The sequence below is a fragment of the Desmodus rotundus genome, chromosome 2 (genome assembly GCF_022682495.2).
Source record: "Desmodus rotundus isolate HL8 chromosome 2, HLdesRot8A.1, whole genome shotgun sequence".
Taxonomy (NCBI): Eukaryota; Metazoa; Chordata; class Mammalia; order Chiroptera; family Phyllostomidae; genus Desmodus; species Desmodus rotundus.
In genome coordinates this window covers 178312901-178332801 of record NC_071388.1, presented here as the reverse complement: position 1 = coordinate 178332801, position 19901 = coordinate 178312901, and the positions used below count along the sequence as shown (strand labels likewise).

The following is a 19901-nucleotide window of genomic DNA, read 5'->3' as shown; positions in this document are numbered from 1 at the left end:
AGAAGTATGTAGAAAGTAGAAGGATATAGTTAAGAGAGTGTGGCTCCGGCGCAGGTTGTGGGACATAACTCGAGTCCCACAGCTGTGGAAACAGCTGTGAGTCAAGCCAAATGGCCAAGGTTTTACTCGAATACTCCAAAATTAAAATAACCATGTTAGAGGCTGTGGGATGTTAGGCGACTTGAGCAAGTGCTCCCTTCCCCAGTGAAACACAAGCTTGCCGTGGGCCAGAGCAGCCAGCCCTCTTACTGCTGGTGGAGAGGGAAGGGGCAGGAGAGGCGGGGAGGGCAGGACCGGCCTGCCTGAGAGCTCCTTTATGCAGAGAGAGGCTACTGCCCTTGTCCGGATACACCCCTGACCTACTGTGCACCTCCTGACCTTGCAGCTTAGCTGCCAAAATTGCTAGTCAGGACCCAGTTAGCACTTGTTAGTCACGGTCCCTTAAAAAACAATGTGGAGAATATTCAAATTCTATACTGCTGTTGTTATTTCTTATAGAACTGTTGGTAGTATACGTCAGGTATAATATTCTGGATTAAATAACTCTTTGGGTGCAATTTGAATTACATATTACACATTAAATTATAAATTTATCAACAGATTTTTTAGAATGTAATCCTTTCAGAAGCTGGGATTGTGTGTCCACTAGAATGCTATTCCTATTGAGTGATTTTATTTAAAGAGCCAAATCTGGTATATAATGAGTCACACCTAGAATCCCATCCATGGGCATTTAATGATCAAAATAGAAAAGGACTTCCTTATAAGGCACAGATCACCAAAGACAGTGTGCTACCAGGACTGCAAGAATAGTTTGATTTATCATGGAATATTTTATGGATAAATCATGTGATATGGAGGTCTTTGGATTAAAAAATTTATGTCTTTCACCAGTTTTTCTAGAAATTAAAATATCATTTTAAACTGCCTCTATATGTGATTTATTTTCTCCTTTTGCCTTTTCCCAAAAGATAGGTAAATGTCATTTCAAAGTGAGAATCTTACACTTTCAATTTGGATACGAAATTGAATCAGCTTGGTTTTGTGAAGGTTTTGTTTGTCCTCCTGCTGCAGAAATGAAATTGGAGTTACGGAGCGGCACTGCCTGCTTACTCCCTCTTCCCTGGCAGGGCTGTACCGTTTGCAGTAGGTCCTGAGCTAACGCATCACATCCTCAGGGACGTGTGTCCCGGAGGTCAGGGCTCTTCAGGGAAGGTGGAGCCACACGCCTTGCTCTAACCTATTCCACAGGTGGTGGCTTTTTCCCAAAAATTACAGCTCTGTCATAAAAGGCTTTTAAACCCTGGCTGGTGTGGCTCAGTGGATTGAGTGCCTGCCTGCAAACCAAAGAGTCATCAGTTCGATTCCTGGTCAGGGCACCTGCCTGGGTTGCAGGCCAGGTCTCCAGTAGGGGGCATGTGAGAGACAACCACACATTAATGTTTCCCTCTCTCCCTCCCTTCCCTGCTATCTAAAATAAATAAATAAAATCTTTTAAAAATAAATAACTAAAAGGCTTTTAAAATATACTACTTATTATTTGTTTTAGTCTATATTCCTAATGATGTACTATGAGCCTTTTTTCTTCATACATGGTTACTGAATTATTTTTTTAAATGTTAATCCATTCCCTTAATCCTTTTATTGTGTAGGCTCTTCTTGTGTTCTTTTTCATTGTTGTTTTCTTACACTTTTTAACTTTCATTTTTCTGATCTTTTGATCGTAGAGTCTCCAGTAGTGAGGTTAAAAATAAGCCTTCTCTCTGAGGTTACCCTGTCGGCAATGGCCTGACCGGACCATTTCTTTATCATCGTTGAGACTTCATCTTTTGAACGTGGATGACAGACTACCTTAGTATGAGAAGGAAAAAGAACTTCGTTACTCCCTTATTTTCAAAGCCCCGCCTGAATTCTAGAATAGCTATTTTAAGCTGAAATAAAGGAAGCTACAGAAAACACCTACATACACACAAAAACTTCCCGCACAGAAAACGTCATTGCTGCAGGGTTTTTAAAGAAATACTTAGACTCACGAGGTGCTTTGTGGATCATTCATAATGGGAAGAAATTTACATTCATTATCTCTTTTGGTCCAGAGATGTTTCTAAACTAACCTCATCTTTATACTTACAGATGTCTAGAGTTTCTGCTTCAAAATGATGCAAATCCGTCTATCCGGGACAAGGAAGGTTACAATAGCATACATTATGCTGCTGCCTATGGCCACAGACAGTGTCTGGAATTGGTGAGTTGCTTTGTTTTGTTTTGCTTTCTCTGCCACACACACACATAAACCCAAACCTGAAAATGCTGGTCTTAATCTCTCAGGAAATGACCTCGCTGCCTAGGTAAGTCCCCTCTAGAAACCACCTTGAAGATATTCAAGGTGAGTAAGTAGTTACATTGTTTAACTTCATGATGCGTAGATCTCTTTGCTCCTTTTTTCTCCATCCTAATCTTAGAAATGACTGACAATTAACTCTTTTCCATATTTATTTGGGTTGAGAAAGTTAGACCTGTGTATGGACACAGTTTGTATTTTAAAGATCATTTGACTGTATCAATTCAGCTCAGTATATATGTCTGGGGGCGCACTTAGAACCCCAATATTCAATAACAGTGCTATAAGAGGACTTACATAATCATGAGGCATGTGGATTATTATGGTCTCACATTTGTAGTTTAGAGAAAGAAATTGGCAAGGGCACAAAAATCGGAATTTACTAGAATTTCCAAACCACCAAAAATTTCAAACCTATAGTAATCAAGGAATACCCTGACGTTTGGAGTCTGAAATGCCTCTATTGGTATAGGTCAAGAGACACAAATTCAACCCTGACTGGTGTGTCTCAGTTGGTTGAGCGTCATCCTGCAAAATGAAGGGTTGCTGGTTCGATTCCCAGTCAGGGCACATGTCTGGGTTGTGGATTCAGTCCCAGTCAGAACATGTATGGGAGGCAACCAATAGATGTTTCTTTCCCTCTATTTTTCCCTCCCTTCCCCTATAAATAAATAAATATATAGAGAGATAGATAAATAAATAAATAAAATATGCTTAATAAAAGAGAGATGCACAAATTCAAATGCCCACAGAGAGCAAAAATGCGAAGTAAAAGAGTGAGGTGAGCCCATGTATACAATAGGGAGTGGTGGGGATTGTGGCAAATAGAGAGCACATGTTCTGTCCACAGGGAGAAACAGCTAGTCAGCTCCAGCTGACTGAGACCAGGTGGGAATGCATTCCTGGGGTTGCTAGACTTCCAGTGTTTCAAGAGAAGGTAGAACTCTGGATTTTTATGTGAACTTTCCTTTTTTTTAAGCCCTGGGTGGGCCAGGAAGAAAAACTGTGGGTTTGTGGCTGAGTCCTCTCTGCTGGGCGCCGTTTGCAGCCTCCTAAGTGTCATCCTTGGTTCAGTTTCACCACGACATCCAGGCTGTCCCAACCCCACTACCCCGGCCCAGTGACAGGTGCCATCTCTGCTGGCTGGACTCTGACTCTTTTCCTTACCCTTTTAAAGGAGAAGCCTACTTTTCAGAGTTGTTGGGAGGTGTGTTTAGGGAAATACTTGCACACTTGCACGGTGTACTGAGACAGGCATGAGGCAGAAAGCCAGTGAGCAGCGATGCCAGTGCCGCATAAAAGGGATGAAATGATGCCCCGGCTCAACCCTTCCCTTTGACTTTGCTGCTGGTGCCAATTAGGGTCATTCTTACCAAAGTTCTTTTAATTACGAATGTCCATAAAGGTCCCCTAGTTTGAAAATAAAAGGTGATTATTCTAGTGGGGTTTTTTGGTGGTATCGGTGAATTGTACCTACCTTCATCTTTTTCAAATATTTCTAGGTTTTATTTCCTGTGGTTCTTGTGGATGCTAAAGAATTCCTTGTTTGACCATGTGGGTGGCATTTTTTGCCCCCTAGTTTTGATTCTATCATGGTCCGTCCAGCTACTGTGACCGCATAACAAATCACCCCCAAAAGTGAGTGGCTTAAAACAACAATAATCATTTATTAGTTCTCACTGTTTCTGTCGATCAGGAATTCAGGAGTCGCTTGGCCTAGTCGTTCTAGTTAAAGGTATCCTCTGAGATTATAGTCAGACAGCGACTATCCTCTGGGGCTGGCATGATCTCAGAGGCTTCGTCACGCCTATGTCAATCACCTGGCTTGGAAGATTCAGGCAGCCGAGATTCCTCGGGCCTCTCTCTGTCTCTGACTGTGTGGTTTCTTTGTTTGGTCTTCTAAAGACTGGTGGTTTCCAAGTAGCTGGATATCTTGGCTCAGGGATCCAAAGGCCTCTGTCCCAGGGGAGAGAGAGAGTGAGATGGAGTGGGAGAGCAAGAGAGAGAGTGAGACCGTGTCCGTGTTAGTGATCAGTCTAGCCGTGAAGTGCACACAGCATCTCTTCTGCTGCATCCACCCACTGTGGCGGTCACACAATCCAGAGAGGTGAAGTAGACTCCGCCTTTCAAAGGGAGAAGTGTCAAAGAATTTGTGGACATATTTTAAAACCAACCAGTTCCATAGGAAGAAGCAGAAAGCCCATGATTTTACAGCCTTCTATAATTTGGATTTTTATATGGAATCACAAGTGGCAATGGGACAATCCCTAATCTTACAGATGACAAACCAGAAGCACAGGGGCATTAACTGGTTTGTCCAAAGTCAAAGCTCTGAGCAGTGGAAGAAACAAGACCATGAATCAGGATTCCTGATTTAAAAAAAAGATGTTTACCCACCATGCTGCCTTCCATTGCAGGTTAGTGCTCCACCACCCCTCAAGGCTTTTCAACATAGAGCAAAAGCTGGTAGGAATAGGTCAAGATATAGGGGAATATCACTTCTGCTTTCTCCCACCAGCATTCCTGTGGGACTTGATCCAGACCTGTCAACAAATAAGACTTAGGGTTTAGATTTCACATAAGAAAGGTGTGTGTGTGTGTGTGTAGGTAGCAATCAGTGGTAGAGCTACTATAACTACCCTAAAAATTATGAGCCTGCATCCCAAAATGTGCTTAAGACACAGCTGCTTTTAATTGGTTTTCTCTATGAAAACCATGTCATAATTGGACATAGGAACTTCTTTTTATTGTTGACACTACTACAGATGTCCCCATTTCCCCCCTCTGCTCACCTTCACCTATCCCCCACCCCCTTCCCTCTGGCCATCCCCACACTGGTGTCTGTGTCTGTGGGGTCTGCATGTACGCCCTTTGGCTAATCCCTCCACCTTCTCTCATCCAGTCCTCCCCATCTCCCTCCCCTCTGACAGCTGTCTGTCTGTTTCATGAGTTCATGCCTCTGTTTCTATTTTTTTGTCAGATTTTATTCATTAGATTCTACATATAAGTGAGCTCATATGGCATTTGTCTTTTTATGACTGTCTTATTTCACTTAGCATAATAATCTCCAGGTCCATCCATGATATTGCAAAAAGTAGGATTTCCTTTCTCTTCATGGCTGAGTAGTATTCCGTTGTGTAAATGCACCACAGTTCTTTTATCCACTCACCTACTGATGGCACCAGGGCTGTTTCCAGATCTTGAATATAGGGGGGTGTGTATTCTTTCAAAGGGACATGCGAACTTTCATTACAAAGATTGTTATTTAGTCTTAATAACTTGTGCTGTTTTAAAGCACTTTGATAAGTTATCTTTAATCCCATAGTATAGTAACTATGAGAGTGATTATCCTGTAACCCCTTCTTTCTATGTAAGTGATATATGGCACGTTATTTTTATTTTCCAGGAAAGCCATTTCAGGGCCCTTACGTCTGTTAGCCAATGAAAAGGCTTTCCTGTCTGTAAGAAGGTTTTACAAGTTCTGTTTGATAGTAAAATTACTCCTTTAATTCAATCAGCACTTACTCTGTGCGATTTACAAAGAGATGATTATTCCTGGCAATTACAAGACATTCAAAATCAGGTGTTGGGGGAGAAAGGGTAGGGTTGGGGGCATATTAATTGATTTTAATTTGCACTGTCAGCTGAAAAGGACCAGATTATCAGTAGAATGGGTAGAAATGACACCATTGTCTGCTTTCAGAAAAGAACCTCAGTGGGTTATTTATAACAGGAATGAGATAGAAATTCTCCTTTCATTTTCCTGAATTATTATAGTTACATGGAAAGTTCTATGTATTTCTATTTTGAAATGCATCCTAAAATTCCTCTTGGGTGTAGTTCAACTAAGCAGAGCTCCTGAGCAGGCTATAAACATATCTGTGCCCAGCCCCCTCCTATTCAAAACAAAACCCAACCTGGGCTCTGCCCTGGGAGTAGCATCACGGAGCCAGACCTTGGTAGGTACCTTATCTCCCTACTGGCTCACCCCACTGTGAATGCACTAGGGAGACGGTGGGACCACCGACAATGGCATTTTACTGTGTGTGTGCATCAAATCCCAGGAGTTTGCTTACATTATGCCATTTAATTATTTTTTCTTTCAGTTTTGTTGAGAAATACCTCGTGCACAGCACTGTATGAGTTTAAAGTGTATACCATAAAGACTTGACTTACATGCGTGTGCGTCATTTGCCATGTATAATGTGCACCCCTGCTTTGTGCGCATTGTATGTGAGATTATTATACCTGTTGTTATTCTCATGGTATGTAATCATTATACCCACGTGTAACATGCATCCTTAGTTTTCCCTCAAATATTTGGGCAAAAAGTATACATTATACACAGCAAAACATGCATATTATGAATTGATTATCACAGTAAGTTTTGTTAGCATTCATTATCTTATATAGATATGAAAAATAATTTTTCCCTTTTGAGAACAACAAGGCCTGTTCTTGATATAAGAAGTGGGTTTTTTGAGGGGCACCTTTTCTAATTTGACTCTGTCTCTGTAGGACCTCATATTTCCTTAAAGCTCCCATTTCTGTGGGTCCTAGACATGAGCAAGGCAAGCCGATTACCGTAACCAACATGCGCGAGAAGGTGCATTTCAAAGCTCCGTCACTGCCGTGCCAGTCGTCTCCCTCATGTCACCGCACAAACACCCCAACCCTTCCCGGGCTCACACTTTAACACGTTGGTCTTGACCCTGTGCTCTGTGCTAGAATAATGCCAAAGAAAGACGTGTTTCTGGTTCTGGATAGCTCATCTGAGCCTCTGAGCAGGACGTATGCAGAGAGACCTTCCTTTATATCATGTTCTCCAGCCTGTGTTTCTGGCCTGTTGAAGGGACACAGAGCATAAGCAAGTATCTGCACCCTCTGAGCCTTTCCTACCAGACCGGGTAGGTGGGTCTTTGGGCAGTGGAGCAGGATTGAACGGGATGGTTGGCTGTCAAAGCCAGCTGATTTGTAAAGTTGGTAAAATTTGTCCTCGGCCTCTCTTCCCATGTAGTGGAGCAATTATTGTGATTATGCCTGTCATTAGATACGTATCAGTAATTCTGGTGCATATTTTATTTGACTCGGACATTTAACTTGGTGTGTGTTTCCTTGGCATTCATGATTTCTATGATCACAAGCTCAGAATTTATGGTGCATATTTTGTGTTCAGTGTACTTCGCTGTAATCAAAAAGGAACACAAATTATTTTAGTTGTTTTCACTCTGTTTTCTTCATATAAGCTTATATTGAATTTGTTCCATAAGCACCAGACTTCTAGAAAGTAGCATGAACCCGTGGCCTTGATAGAAGAGACAATGTTCAGAATTCTGCCACGTCGGCCTACTTAGGCAGTGCTCTCGGCTGGACGCGATCAAAGATGTGTCTACTGAGAGTGCAAGCAAAAATCTGCCCACAAATGTATGCCGAGAGCTGTGACCAGTTATGTTCAATTGGGCTCAAAATATCAAAGCGGAACGGAGAAGACTTGGCTAATACAGCATCTTGTAGGAATAAAACTTATGTTTCAGTGCAGAAAGGGAGCTGGCAAAGAAGAACTCTTGGCCTCCCTTTCCCTTTATCGGGAATGCAGTCTTTCTGACGCTGAAGAGAACACTCAGAGAATTATGCCTCTATTTGGAAATTGTGTGTTTATAAGGGCATACCGCATATCTTTTACTATATTAAAGATTTGCCTGTGAACATAAAGACTTTTGTGGTTTTGTTATTGAAATGGAAAACTATATGTGCCAATATAATTACATAAATTGCCTACAGAAATTTAGAGAGATTGTTTGAAAACTGCAGGCTTCTGATTAAATTCAGTCCAAGATTTTGCCATGCCAAGTCCCTTGGAATTTGGCTTCTTCCCTCAGGCCTTCTCCCCCTGTTATGAGCTAACTTGAACTTCAGCTGTGAGACTATGTGGGCAAGACAAATGCCCCTGCGTGTGTATTCTAGGGGTTTCTGAGATTCTCTGAAGACAGACCAAAGACAATTGTATTCTGGGCAACTGAGCACTGAAATTATGCTACTTTCAAGTAACCTTCTCAATGTTTTGGGTTGTTTCTTATGTTTATCATAGGTCTTTAAGAAATCATTACCATCTGGCTCTGTATCAGATATACTTATATTAGCAATGTCTAATTAAGCTTTTCAAGGCTAAGAAAGCAGAGTATAGAAAAGTTTAAAAAAGAAGAGCTATTAAGTAGTCATCTGCAGACAAAAAGATTTAAAAGCCCCCAGCAAACTTGAACCCTATGTCCAAACAAGTCTTGGATGGCTTTTTCCTGTCCCCAGAGGACCTGCTAAGAGAAAGAGTGTCTACATGGGAAATCCCAAAAAATCAAGAAAAAAACTCCTAAAACTTATAGGTGAGGATACAAGATAAACATATAAAATTAATTGCATTTTTATATACTAGAAATAAGCATGTGGGCATCAAATTAAAAATACATTATTTACAATTGCCAAAAAATTCAATATGGCTCTTGTGTGCTGAAAACTATAAAATGCTAATGAGAGAAATCAAAGAGGATAGAATGGAGAGACACTCTGTACTTTGTATCACCAAAGTTCATGGAACTTTGATCAACTATATGAGGTCATCGGACCCTCATTTCTTAAAATAATCAATTCCTTTCAGTTTGTAGGCCGATGCTCAATCCACTGAGCCACCCCAGCCAGAGCAAAATAATCAATTCCTTAAACAAAACCAAACCCCAATTCTCTTTCAAAGCCTTTTCTCCTAGGGAAAATTTTAACAACCATGCTTATTTTTAATAAAGTCATAATAATTAACATCTATTGCAAGCAGGCTGGGCTAGACCCTGTGCCTGCATCATCTCATTTAACTCTCACAGCAACATGGTGAAGTGACTCCTGTTTTCACCCATATTTCACATGAGACTCTTCTCAAGTAGCGAGAGACTGGATGAACTTGCGCTGGGTCACACAGCTGGTGTGGTGCAGAGCCAGGACTCACACCCTCACTCATCTGAGTCTAAATTCCAAGATTTTAACCATTGTGCTCTACTGTCTGGAAAACAGACAAACTTCAGACTTTGAAGGGCAAAGGTGTCTCAGAGCATCTGAATTCCACATCAGCCGAGTCAGCGCACCCAGCCAAGATATCACTGAGCCGATCAGTCTTCAGGCTTTGTCAGAGGGACGCAGGAGAACCTTGGACAATACCAATGACAGTTATGTCCGTGTCGTGCGTTTCTTTGGAAAGCTTTGTCTTGACGAGCAGTCTGCATTTTCTTTTTCTGTCAAGCAGGCAGAACCACTGTACTACAGCATTCATTACCCACCCGGTGAGAGGTAAAACAACCCCAGGTGCAGCTCTCAAGGGCATCCCACTGTTTGCAATTGGCAGAACTAACCCCTGGACTTGAGCACGTATTTTTTATAAAAGCGCTCTTGAACCCAGCCTTCCTCCTGGAATCTCCGTTCAGTATCTTTGTAGCAGCTGCTGTCATCTTGGCCTCACCCTCCTTATAACAGCTGCCAGGGATGACCACTTCCAGCCTGCGAGGGTTGCGCAGGGCGGGCGGGGGTGGGGGGATAGTTGGCGGGAGGAGTGACTTCCCAGCAAGATTGTTTCTCCAAAGATACTTTGTCTTTGGCAACTGCCAAGGATGCATCCCTTGTGAAGTCTAGACCAGGTCCCCATGGTAATCACTTCCCTTCTCGATCCTCATTCAGTAACGGAAAGTAGAGAGGCCTGACGGGTTTTCTAGTCAGGCGAGAGCTAGAGCTCGCGCACACCTGTGCCTGCAGGTCATGGATCATGGTACGAAGAACAAAGAGCCTTTCTCAGATTCCAAAGGAGAGTAGAGGCTCAGCCATCTGTAACAGCTGACAGAGACATTTGGAAAAACCAAATCACTCACCAATAACTGAGATTTATTTTCTTGTATGAGCATCACTGCATTTAGGATCTCTGGGCCATTCAGCACATGGAAGAATAATTTTGTTAATATTGACAATAAAATATACTTGGCTACTAGGAAGGCACTTTAGTAGAGAGTGACAACTCTATATTAATTGTATAGTTTCCCAAACACATGTTTTATTTTACATACACACGAACTCATTCTTTTAATCACAGAAAGAGTTTTCGTTGGTCGCAACCTTCTTTGGGTCTCAGTGTCTTCACATTGATATGAGACAAACTGCGGTAAGAAGTAACCCAAAGCAATTATTTCAGACAAGCGGTATGTTTTCTGGTGTCATTTTCTCTTAAAATACATATTTTTAAAAGCAAAAGGAATATTATAATACGGGTGATACTTAGCCAGTCAGAGAAAGACGAATGCCATACGATCTCACTTCTGTGTGGAATCTAATGAACAATAGAAACTGATGAACAAGATGGAAACAGAGGCATGGACGCAGACGACGGACTGACAGCTCTCAGAGGGGAGGGGGAAGGAGGCTGGATGAAAGAAGGTGAAGGGATTATCCAAAAACAGATACACATAACCCATAGACACAGGCAGCAGTGTGCCGATAACCAGAGGGAGAGGGGGGTGGGGTAGGCAGAGGTGTGCACACTGGGGGAAGTGGGGACACAGAGAGACTTTGCTTGGGACGATGGGCACACAATGCAGTGTGAGAGGAGTTTTATTGAGCTGTACACGTGAACCCTGTGTGGTTTTGCAAACCAATGTCACCCCAATAAATTCAATTTAAAAAAGATGATACTTAGTATTTCCTGAGTGCCGGTCTTTTAAAGGCTCTACTGGCACTAGCAATTGATGAGGTTGGAGATCTGGGTGAGCGAATCAGTTTTTACAAGTTTATAAACTTGATTAGTCTTCCTTATCAGTCATGAGTTGTGTACGCACAGGCATCCTTTGTGAATTCACAGTGAAGAGTCCAGCCACTGAGAGGACCAGGGACTCGTGTCATTTGCCACAGCTACATTGCCTTCCAAGTAGGAGATTCAGTTTTATAAACTGAGTGAAGACCCGAAGTTTTCTTTCTGACTACAGAATTAAAAATCAAAGGAACTGAGTAAAAGTCGATGAGCTGCAGCCCTGGTGACCTAATGTATGCTCTGCTCAAGACCAAGGGCCTTGTCAGTCAGAGTTCCCTGGGCAGCCTGTCCAGGAGTTCTGTCCCCTAGGTTGTCGGAGAAGCCCTGGCCACTGGTGCTTTTTGCCCTTGACTCCATGGAAACCAGCCTGGTAGTCCACTGGGCCAACTTCTGCGGTGCGACTTCTCTTACATTAGCTACCTTTACAGTTTAGCTGCCTTTACTCTGCATACAGAGTAAAGTATAGGGCACTGTACTTGGAACCATGGCTGGCATAGACATATATCAGACATGGGGATCACTTGCAAGAAGATTATCATGGGGAGGTAAGATGTATGCTGTATAAATATTGGCTCAAAACGTCACTCTTATTTTCTGGTTCCCTATAGGGTAATAATAAGATTATAATAACCATCCCCAAATTATTTCTCTGTCCCGGTCCTCTCCTATTCTGCCTAAGTTTTGGCTTCAGTTCCTCCCGAAGAGCTTTTGTTGTGTTTCCTGTGTACTGTGTGCAATCCTCTTGGCTGCCACAGAACACTCACTATTTTCGCCTTCCCCATCTTCCCCCTCCCCTCTTAACAGTAATCACCAATTACTGTTAACTTCAAAACAGCTGTTAGGTCGCAGATGTCTAGGAAAGATGCAGCTCTCATCACTGCCCACCGGTGGCAGTGCAGAGGCCGCCAGAGGCTGCACCCAGTGTGTGGAGTCTGCCCTCAGCACCTGCCACGGTGCCACTGACCATGCTTAGACCTCCATGCCATGTGATATGGTCAGAAGTCCAAGCACTTGCATCACTCAGGCCTAGACTGGAGTGCTATCTCTGCTGTTACCTACCCACAAGGTTTTTAAGCATTTTACTTCACTTCTGTAAGCCTCCGTATCCTGCCTAATCTGTCGAGTATGGATTAGGTGTTCTAAGGACTAAACAGAATAATATAAGCAAAATGTCTAGCATGGTGCTGGCATATGATAGGTGCAAGTAGAAGCTATTATAATGTATTTACCTAATGTATCTGAATCAATCCCCCCTATCTCCTGGGCACTGTGCTATATGCCAGGTCTAAAAAGATGGAGAAGTTTCTATATCTGGGAGCTTATTGTCCAATCAGGAGAATCAGCATGTAAATAAATAACTGTCATAAAGGACTATAACTGATCCGTTATTAATTCCACATTGTCCTTACTCTTACCATTCATTATCCAGAATAAAAGATGATGTCCCCGAAGAGAGGTACAGGCGACATGCCGTGAGCGTGGAGGGGCTGGAACGCCCCCTTCTGTGTTCAGGGGTCAGTGAGATTTACGGACACCTGTCAGCGTGGCGTGTTTACTGTGTGTCTCTTTGGAGTACGTGTTTCTTCACCCCACCGTCCGCAAGTGTGAAAGAGTAGACCAAACCCGAATTAGTCGAATGACGGAGAATGTAGGTGGATGTTTGGCTTTGGTTTGATAAACTGATCAACCTCCCATTTTTAATGTATCAGAAAGCCCGTTTTCACGATGGTTTCTTTTCTTTTGATGGTATTTGCATCATCCACTAAAGTGAAAAGTTGTAAATGACACAGTGCATCGGAGCAAAGAGAAAACGGACGCTGTACCTCAGGTCGTGCTCCTGACGCCCATCACTGCCTGGGGTCAGCAATTCATAAAAGATTAGATGTGAGGCTGGCCCACAGCTGAACACATGTATGTCACTCTTCCCATCTGTTTTAATTTCTGCTTAAAATAACAACAGCTTTCTTTACCCACTTACTTGAATCTGTGCTGATTCTTTTAATATTCATCAGCTGGAAGCAGTCCACAGTGCTTAGCCAGTGTCTCAGAACCCTGTCATGATTAGATTTAACTGAACCAGTAGAAAAAAATGTTTTTAACTCTATATTTTACTGTCTGGGTTAGAATCACTAACATGTTATCGATGCTTAGGGCAGGAAATTTTACTGTGGTTTAACATTAAAAGTGGTGTCGGAGAGGCCTTCATGTTGGTCTGCACAGTTTTTGTTGGGGCTAAGAGCAGGTAAGCAAAACACCTTTCTGAAGCAGAATACTTTTCTGTCGCCTAATTTTTTATTTACTAAAAAGTAGTGATTTTTTTGTATTCAGATCATCTTCCTTGTTCTCTTTTCCTGCATTTTGAAAATTATACTGCCATGTCCCTCAGCTTCTTCAGTGCTGTCCAGCCTAGCCCTCAATAAAACATCTCTTGTCCTAGGCCAGCCAATTTCACCTTGTGCTGAGACAGAAGGGAAATTAACATGATGATAATGGGATTTAGCATGATTTGGGAATATCGCTTCGATGAAAATTATAGCTGATTAAAAGAAGTAACTGTTAAACTTCAGAATTGCTCTCAGAAGTCACCATGGAAACTCGAGGCCAGTGTTATTGTTTTCCTGGTAATACACAAAGAACCGTACATGCTCCGCAAGTAGAATTGATCAAATGCAACACCTATGACCCTGAATATTTTACAGGGTTGACTACTTGTCACCTTTTCAATATGCCTGTCACTTAATGCAATCAAGTGTTTTATAGTGTAGAACTTCAACTGAATTAGCTCTCCGATGAGTACTTCTGGTGATAGATGTGTGGATAATGGGTACAGGGCTGAATACATTTTAAATAGTGGGAAGCCCAGGAGACCTGCTGCCTTTTTGTCTTGGATTCCAACTTAGAGTGGTGATTAGGTCCCAGAGTTATGTAAAGACTGACTAATAATCAAAGCCTTTGTAGCTGCTATTGTATCAATAAACTAATAACACTCTTAGAGGTTACAAAAAAAAATGCCACCTGACAAAATCTAGGCTTCTTTAATTTTCATTAAAAAATTTTTTCTTTTTATCTTGTATGGTAGTGTCCCTTCTCTGTTTAAAAGACCTGAGTTTGCAGAACACAGGGCAGTAACAATGGAATGCTCAGAAAAACACTAAAAAGATTCACATTCTAAATGTACAGAGAACACCTCTCTGAATCTCCCACTTTAACTCTAGCGCTTTTCTCTGATAACTTTAGGGCACACTGATTTAAGTATTCGGTGGCTTTGAGGACCTGTAATGTCACTGGTGGTATAAAGGTATGATAACCACAATCCCAAAAGATTTTTCCAGACAGTACTAAAAAGAAAACATTTTTTACTGTTGGAATGAAAAAACTAGACTCTTACTTACAGTGGCACCACCCGGTGGTTTATTTTTATTTATTAAGAGCATGAAATGTACCAGATATTGCTCACTATAAAGACCCAGCTTCGTCTCGATGGACTTAGTACATACTGTCAGCTGGCGAAAATGCGGGGATAAATGTACGCACTGCTCCCTTGGAAATGCGTGGTTCTTATCCCTTTGTCTTTTCCCACCCCCAGACATGTTTCGCTTTATTTAGATATAAAAATAAAATATTTTAGATAAAAGCAGAAAGAACTGTTATGTGGATGGATCAGTGCGAACAAGCTCAAGTTTATAAAGTGAGGATAAGTATCGTCTTTTTTCAATATTATCTACAGTTTTTTATTGCTCAAGATAGAACAAAAAAGAATATTTTTAAACTGAAAGTGTCTATCCGTAAATACTGACAATTCTAAATAAAATATTGGTATATTATGCACAACCATATACTGAAAAAGATAATGCATCACAACGGAGTGTCAGTGTTCTCAGAATACAAAGTAGGTTACCACTAGAAAATTAACCAAGGTAATTTACCACATTAACAGAAAAAGGAGAAAAACATCAGATAAATATTTGGTAGAGCTTAATGCCCATTTGTGATTAAAAAAAATTTAGCAAACTAAGAATAGACAGGAACTTCATTAATCAGATAAAGATTATCTGCAAACTATGGCAAACAACATACTTAGTCAAATATCTAAAGCTTTTTTCCTTAAAATGGGGACAAGACTAACAACATAGGTGCCCTCTCTCCTCCTGTTCACCATTGGACTGAAAGTGATAGCTGGCGCGGGACGGGAGGAGAGAGAAATCAAAGTGTCGTCATTATGTGACATGTGAAATAATGTGTTGTCTGTCAATTGTATCTTCAGATAAATAAATACGTAGACAAGTGGACCGCCAATGATGTCCTCACCCTAACTACGGGAACCTGTGAATAAGTGGCCTTACATGGCAAAAGAGACTTTGCGGGTAGAATTAAATTATAGACATTAAGCTAGGCAGTAGGTTAGTTAAATGTTCTATAGGGAGAAATTATTTTTCCATCTATTTCACACCATACACAAAACTCAATTCAAGATGGATTGATAAAAATACAAGGTCACCATACAAAAAGTAATTATATTTCTATATACCAGCAACAAAATTAAATAGGAAATAAAAATTTTAAAATATGCCATTTAGGAAAATATTTTAGTTTTCATTAGTATCAGCTTCTGGTGAAGATGGTGGAGTAGGTAAATGTGGTTCTCACACCCTCCCACAGCCACATGGAAGTTACACCTGAACTACAGAACAGCCACCGTTTAGAAACTGCCTGAAAGTTAACTGAATGGAAGGCCTACAACTAAGGATATAAAGAAAAAACCACATTGAGACTAGTGGGAGGGGTGGAGGCACAGAACTGGCTGGTCCCACACCCACCTGAGGTGGATAAAAATTGGGAGGGATATCTCAACTGGGGAGATCCTCCCTGAGAAGCAAGTGCTCCCAGCCCCGTATCAGGCACCCCAACCCAGGGTTTCAGTGGGAAGGGTTTCAGGAAGAAAAGTCTCCATAACGTCTGGATGTAAGAACCAGCAGGGCTCGTGGCTGAGTGAGACAGAAGGCTTCGGGATTCCCACACAGTTCCTCTTATAGGGCCCGCACATGGACTCACTCCATCCGAGCTCCAGTGCTCAAAAGGCACTAGGGGCATATGGAGAGGAAGTGAATTGTCTGGGTTCAGGACCAGGACTGGAAGGGTTTCTTTCTCCCAGACAGAAGTGCTGGCAGAGGCCAATGTTTTCCCCCGAGCCCTCCCCCAGCAGATCCAGCAGGCAGGCACCATATCTGAGTCTCCATCCACCTATCACTGTTTGCCCCACTTGGTGATTCTGAGACTTTGCCCCACCCAACGTGAATAATTTCCAAGGAGAAATCTGCTGTAATTCCTTGTTCCTGTGAATGGAATGTTGCTTTTTTCCTCTGGCTGTCTTCAAGGTTTTCTCTTCATGGGATAACAGTAGTTTAGCTAGCATGTATGTAGGTGTGTTCTCCCTTCCCTCCTAACTTTGGTATTTATTTTGCTTGAAGTCCCCTTGTAGTTTCTGGATATATTTTTTTAATTTTGGAAAATCCTCCAAGTATTTTGCTGGCTCATTCTCTCTTCATCGTCTAGGGCTCCAATTGCACATATGTGAGACTGTGTGATGTACCTCAATAGCTCTTGATTTTTTGTTATTTTTTTTAACTCTTTTATTCTCTGTGTTTCCACTTAGATCTTTTCTATCCACCTATTTTCAAGTTCACCAATTCTTTCTTCCATAGTATTCAGTGTACAGAGGAATCTGTTGAAGTACTTCTTTACCTCTGATATCACAATTTTTTTCTACTGTTTCCATTTAACCTCTTTTATAGTTCTTTGCTGAAATTCTCCATTTGTTCATACATATTTTATACCTTTTCCACTGAATTCCTTAACACGTTAATCTTAGGTGTGTTAAAGTCCATGCCTGATCCTTCCACCACATGCATCATCCGTCTTTGAATCATTTTGTATTGCTTCATCTCTTGAATATATATTAGGGTTTTTCTTGCTTTTTTTGTATCTTTCATAATTTTTCAACTAATGGTTGGGGTTGATTGTGGAAGAATAGTAAAGACTGAGGTAAATAATATTCACAGCTGAAAATGTGTAGGCTTCTTTCTCAGTGTGGGTATGTATCAGTCTAATGAGGAGCTGAGCTTGGTTTGCGTTTCGTTGTTGCCATGGTTACCTTCAGTACACCAGAGGCTTTACATTTTTCTGGAATGGACTGCTGATACCTTGTGCTTATGGTGGAAGCTGAGGTGCCAGAATGTTTTTGTCAGTGTTCCTGCTCCACGCCCTCTCACCTTCCAGCAGTCCCTGCATACCTGTTCCACAGAAGTGGTTCTTTTTCCTGTTCATGTTCCTCCTCAGCAGTACATGGGTGTTGCTTGTTTCTTGGTGCTTTGCTTATGTGGGGGCGGCGGGGTGGGCCATGACAAGGAGTTCTCAGTTGTCAGTGATGTTGTGTTTCATGGTCTGTGTGCTGGGTACATAGAATTCTTGCTACTGGAATGATTTCTGTGGGCCAAGGTATTTTTCAGTTAAGCTGAAACCTGAATTACCTTCTGGAGGGAGGGTCCATTGTAAGTACAGGCTGCCCCTGCTCGGTGAATGTTCTAGGGACCCATCTGTGTCAGTGTACCAGCTGGCATGGTTGTGAGAGGCTGTGTTCAGCTTCAGTGAATTTTTTCAAAGACTCTTTCTGCATGTCTGCCCATTTCATGATGGGTGATTTACAAGCGCACCTGCCCACCCTGCTGAGTGTTCAGCAGTTTTTGACCTAAATCTGCATGACCCCCATGTCCCACCCTCCCTATTCACCCAGTCTGAACCTGAGAGACTGCTTTCTTTGTTGTTTTTTCCCCGGATGATAAAAATCCTTAAAGGGAAATTTTTTGCCAATGTGGAAGAGACGAAACAAAAGATGGCAGAAGCGCTAAAAGGCATTAAAATGGACACGTTCAAAAACCATTTTGAGCTGTTGGGAAAAATGTCTGAACAGGTGTACTGCGTCACATGGAGAGTACTTTGAAAGCGACTGAAGTTTAAACATGTAAGAATAAATACACAGTTTTTTATAAATAAATTCCAGTTTTGGGGGGTACCCCTCTTGTTACTACCTGCTGGTGTCTTAGCTCAGAGCAAAACCCTGAGAGAATGAGAAACAGGACAGCAAATTTTTTTCTATGAGGAAGACTTGAGCAGCCAAGAGTCTGGCCAGCATCAGAGCCCTGATTGCATGAGGAGCTACCGTTTTCCCAGGTCTGTCTACCTCAGGTGATCCTAGCTGGGACCATATCTTTTCCATATTCTGAGCCTCTCAACATCTGTCCCTGTAGCATTTATACAGAAAGTATTCTGTAAGTGGTGCTTTAACCAAAGAGTTACTGGGACTATTGTTTTAAAAGAGGTCTGTACTCACCAGCAACCTTTCATAAATCAAAGAGAAATTTCCCAGCATTAACAGTGTGGAACTGGAAGTAACTAGTGGACAAGTTCAGTTACCTGCTGCCTTAATCACTGCTGTGTAACTGTTTTCACACTGTTGATTTATATCAAGCAGCCTCACTATGGCTGAGAGGTAGACACAGGGATTGTCTTTATTTTGTATTCACACTGGAATTTTATTACCTTTTGCTTAACTGTTTAGACTTTAACTTTAAGAGGATGTGTTTCTTTTCAATGGTAATACCTATTAATATTTTATGTGGCTTTGCCTTTATACTTAAAGTATTTGCTGACTGGTTTTTCTTTTCTTTTTTTTTTTTGAGGTGGAGTTGTCAGCTCTTGCTTTGATATGATAAGTCAGTTATTTGAGATTTCTTAGGATCATTCATAGCAAAAAAACCCACATTTTCTCTCTATTCTTTGTTCATCATGAAATTCAGGTAAATGTATGTATCTCATATATTGTGGGAATTTTTTTTGCTCTACTTAGGCCAATATCTGGTACCTTTTATTGTCAACCTGTCAAAGAATGTCATTGGTGTATACATGGCATACAACTTTAGATGTTGACCTTAAACCTATATTTCAGGTTCTTTTCCAGGTTTGAGCCTTATATCTTCAGTATTTTCTGGCCTTGTTGTGACCTGATATCTATCCTTCATATTTGTCCCTTTTTTCCTGTCTGTACATTGACAGAATATAAGGATATGTATACTATGGAAAATAGAATTTGAGAAGTCTTTTGATAAACTGGTTCTTGAGTAACGTGTTAACATGTTACCCATTGGCAATATGTTTTACAGACAGCTCCGTCAGTAAGTCGTACTGGGTGAAATTGTGATCTGATTAGTATCTATGACTAGTTGTCACTTTTGTAGCATAAGTGGTCAGTGTCAATATTTAAAGGATAGCAGTATAGGCAGAGCGGGGTCATACTTAGGGAATGAAATACAAAGACTTCCAGAAGGGGTATAACTATCCTATTTCAGGAGTGGAGCAGTCAGGCATCCGTTTAATTTAAATTTCAGCACAAAGACTATTTTATTCAGAACTTGGCTAAAGAGACAAACTGGGGCCATCTGGTTTAACAAAACCAGACAAAAACCCCTGACAACAGGGGGGTGGAAAACCCCCTTTTCCAGCAGAGCCAAGCAGCTCACCTTCTCTCCAATCTTTACTTCCCGTGGTGTTTGGCAGAGATATACGCATCCTGGCATGATTACCAAAACAAATTAATGCTTCTTAAGTCTGCTTATAATTAATAACTCCCAAGAGAACATGAGTCTTCTGTAGGTTTGGAATCTTGCCTAATTTTCTCTA

General features: G+C 41.5%; 1 protein-coding gene across 9 annotated transcripts in view; it reads left to right on the top strand.

The window, feature by feature from the left end:
- Positions 1 to 19901, top strand: part of ANKRD44 (ankyrin repeat domain 44) — a 288800-nt gene that overhangs the window by 207337 nt on the left and 61562 nt on the right. For all 9 annotated transcript variants that reach the window (XM_053918901.2, XM_053918899.2, XM_045198483.3 and 6 more), the window contains exon 16: positions 2134 to 2245. In XM_053918901.2, coding sequence (XP_053774876.1) covers positions 2134 to 2245 — 112 coding nt within the window. The remainder of the gene's footprint in view (positions 1 to 2133; positions 2246 to 19901) is intronic.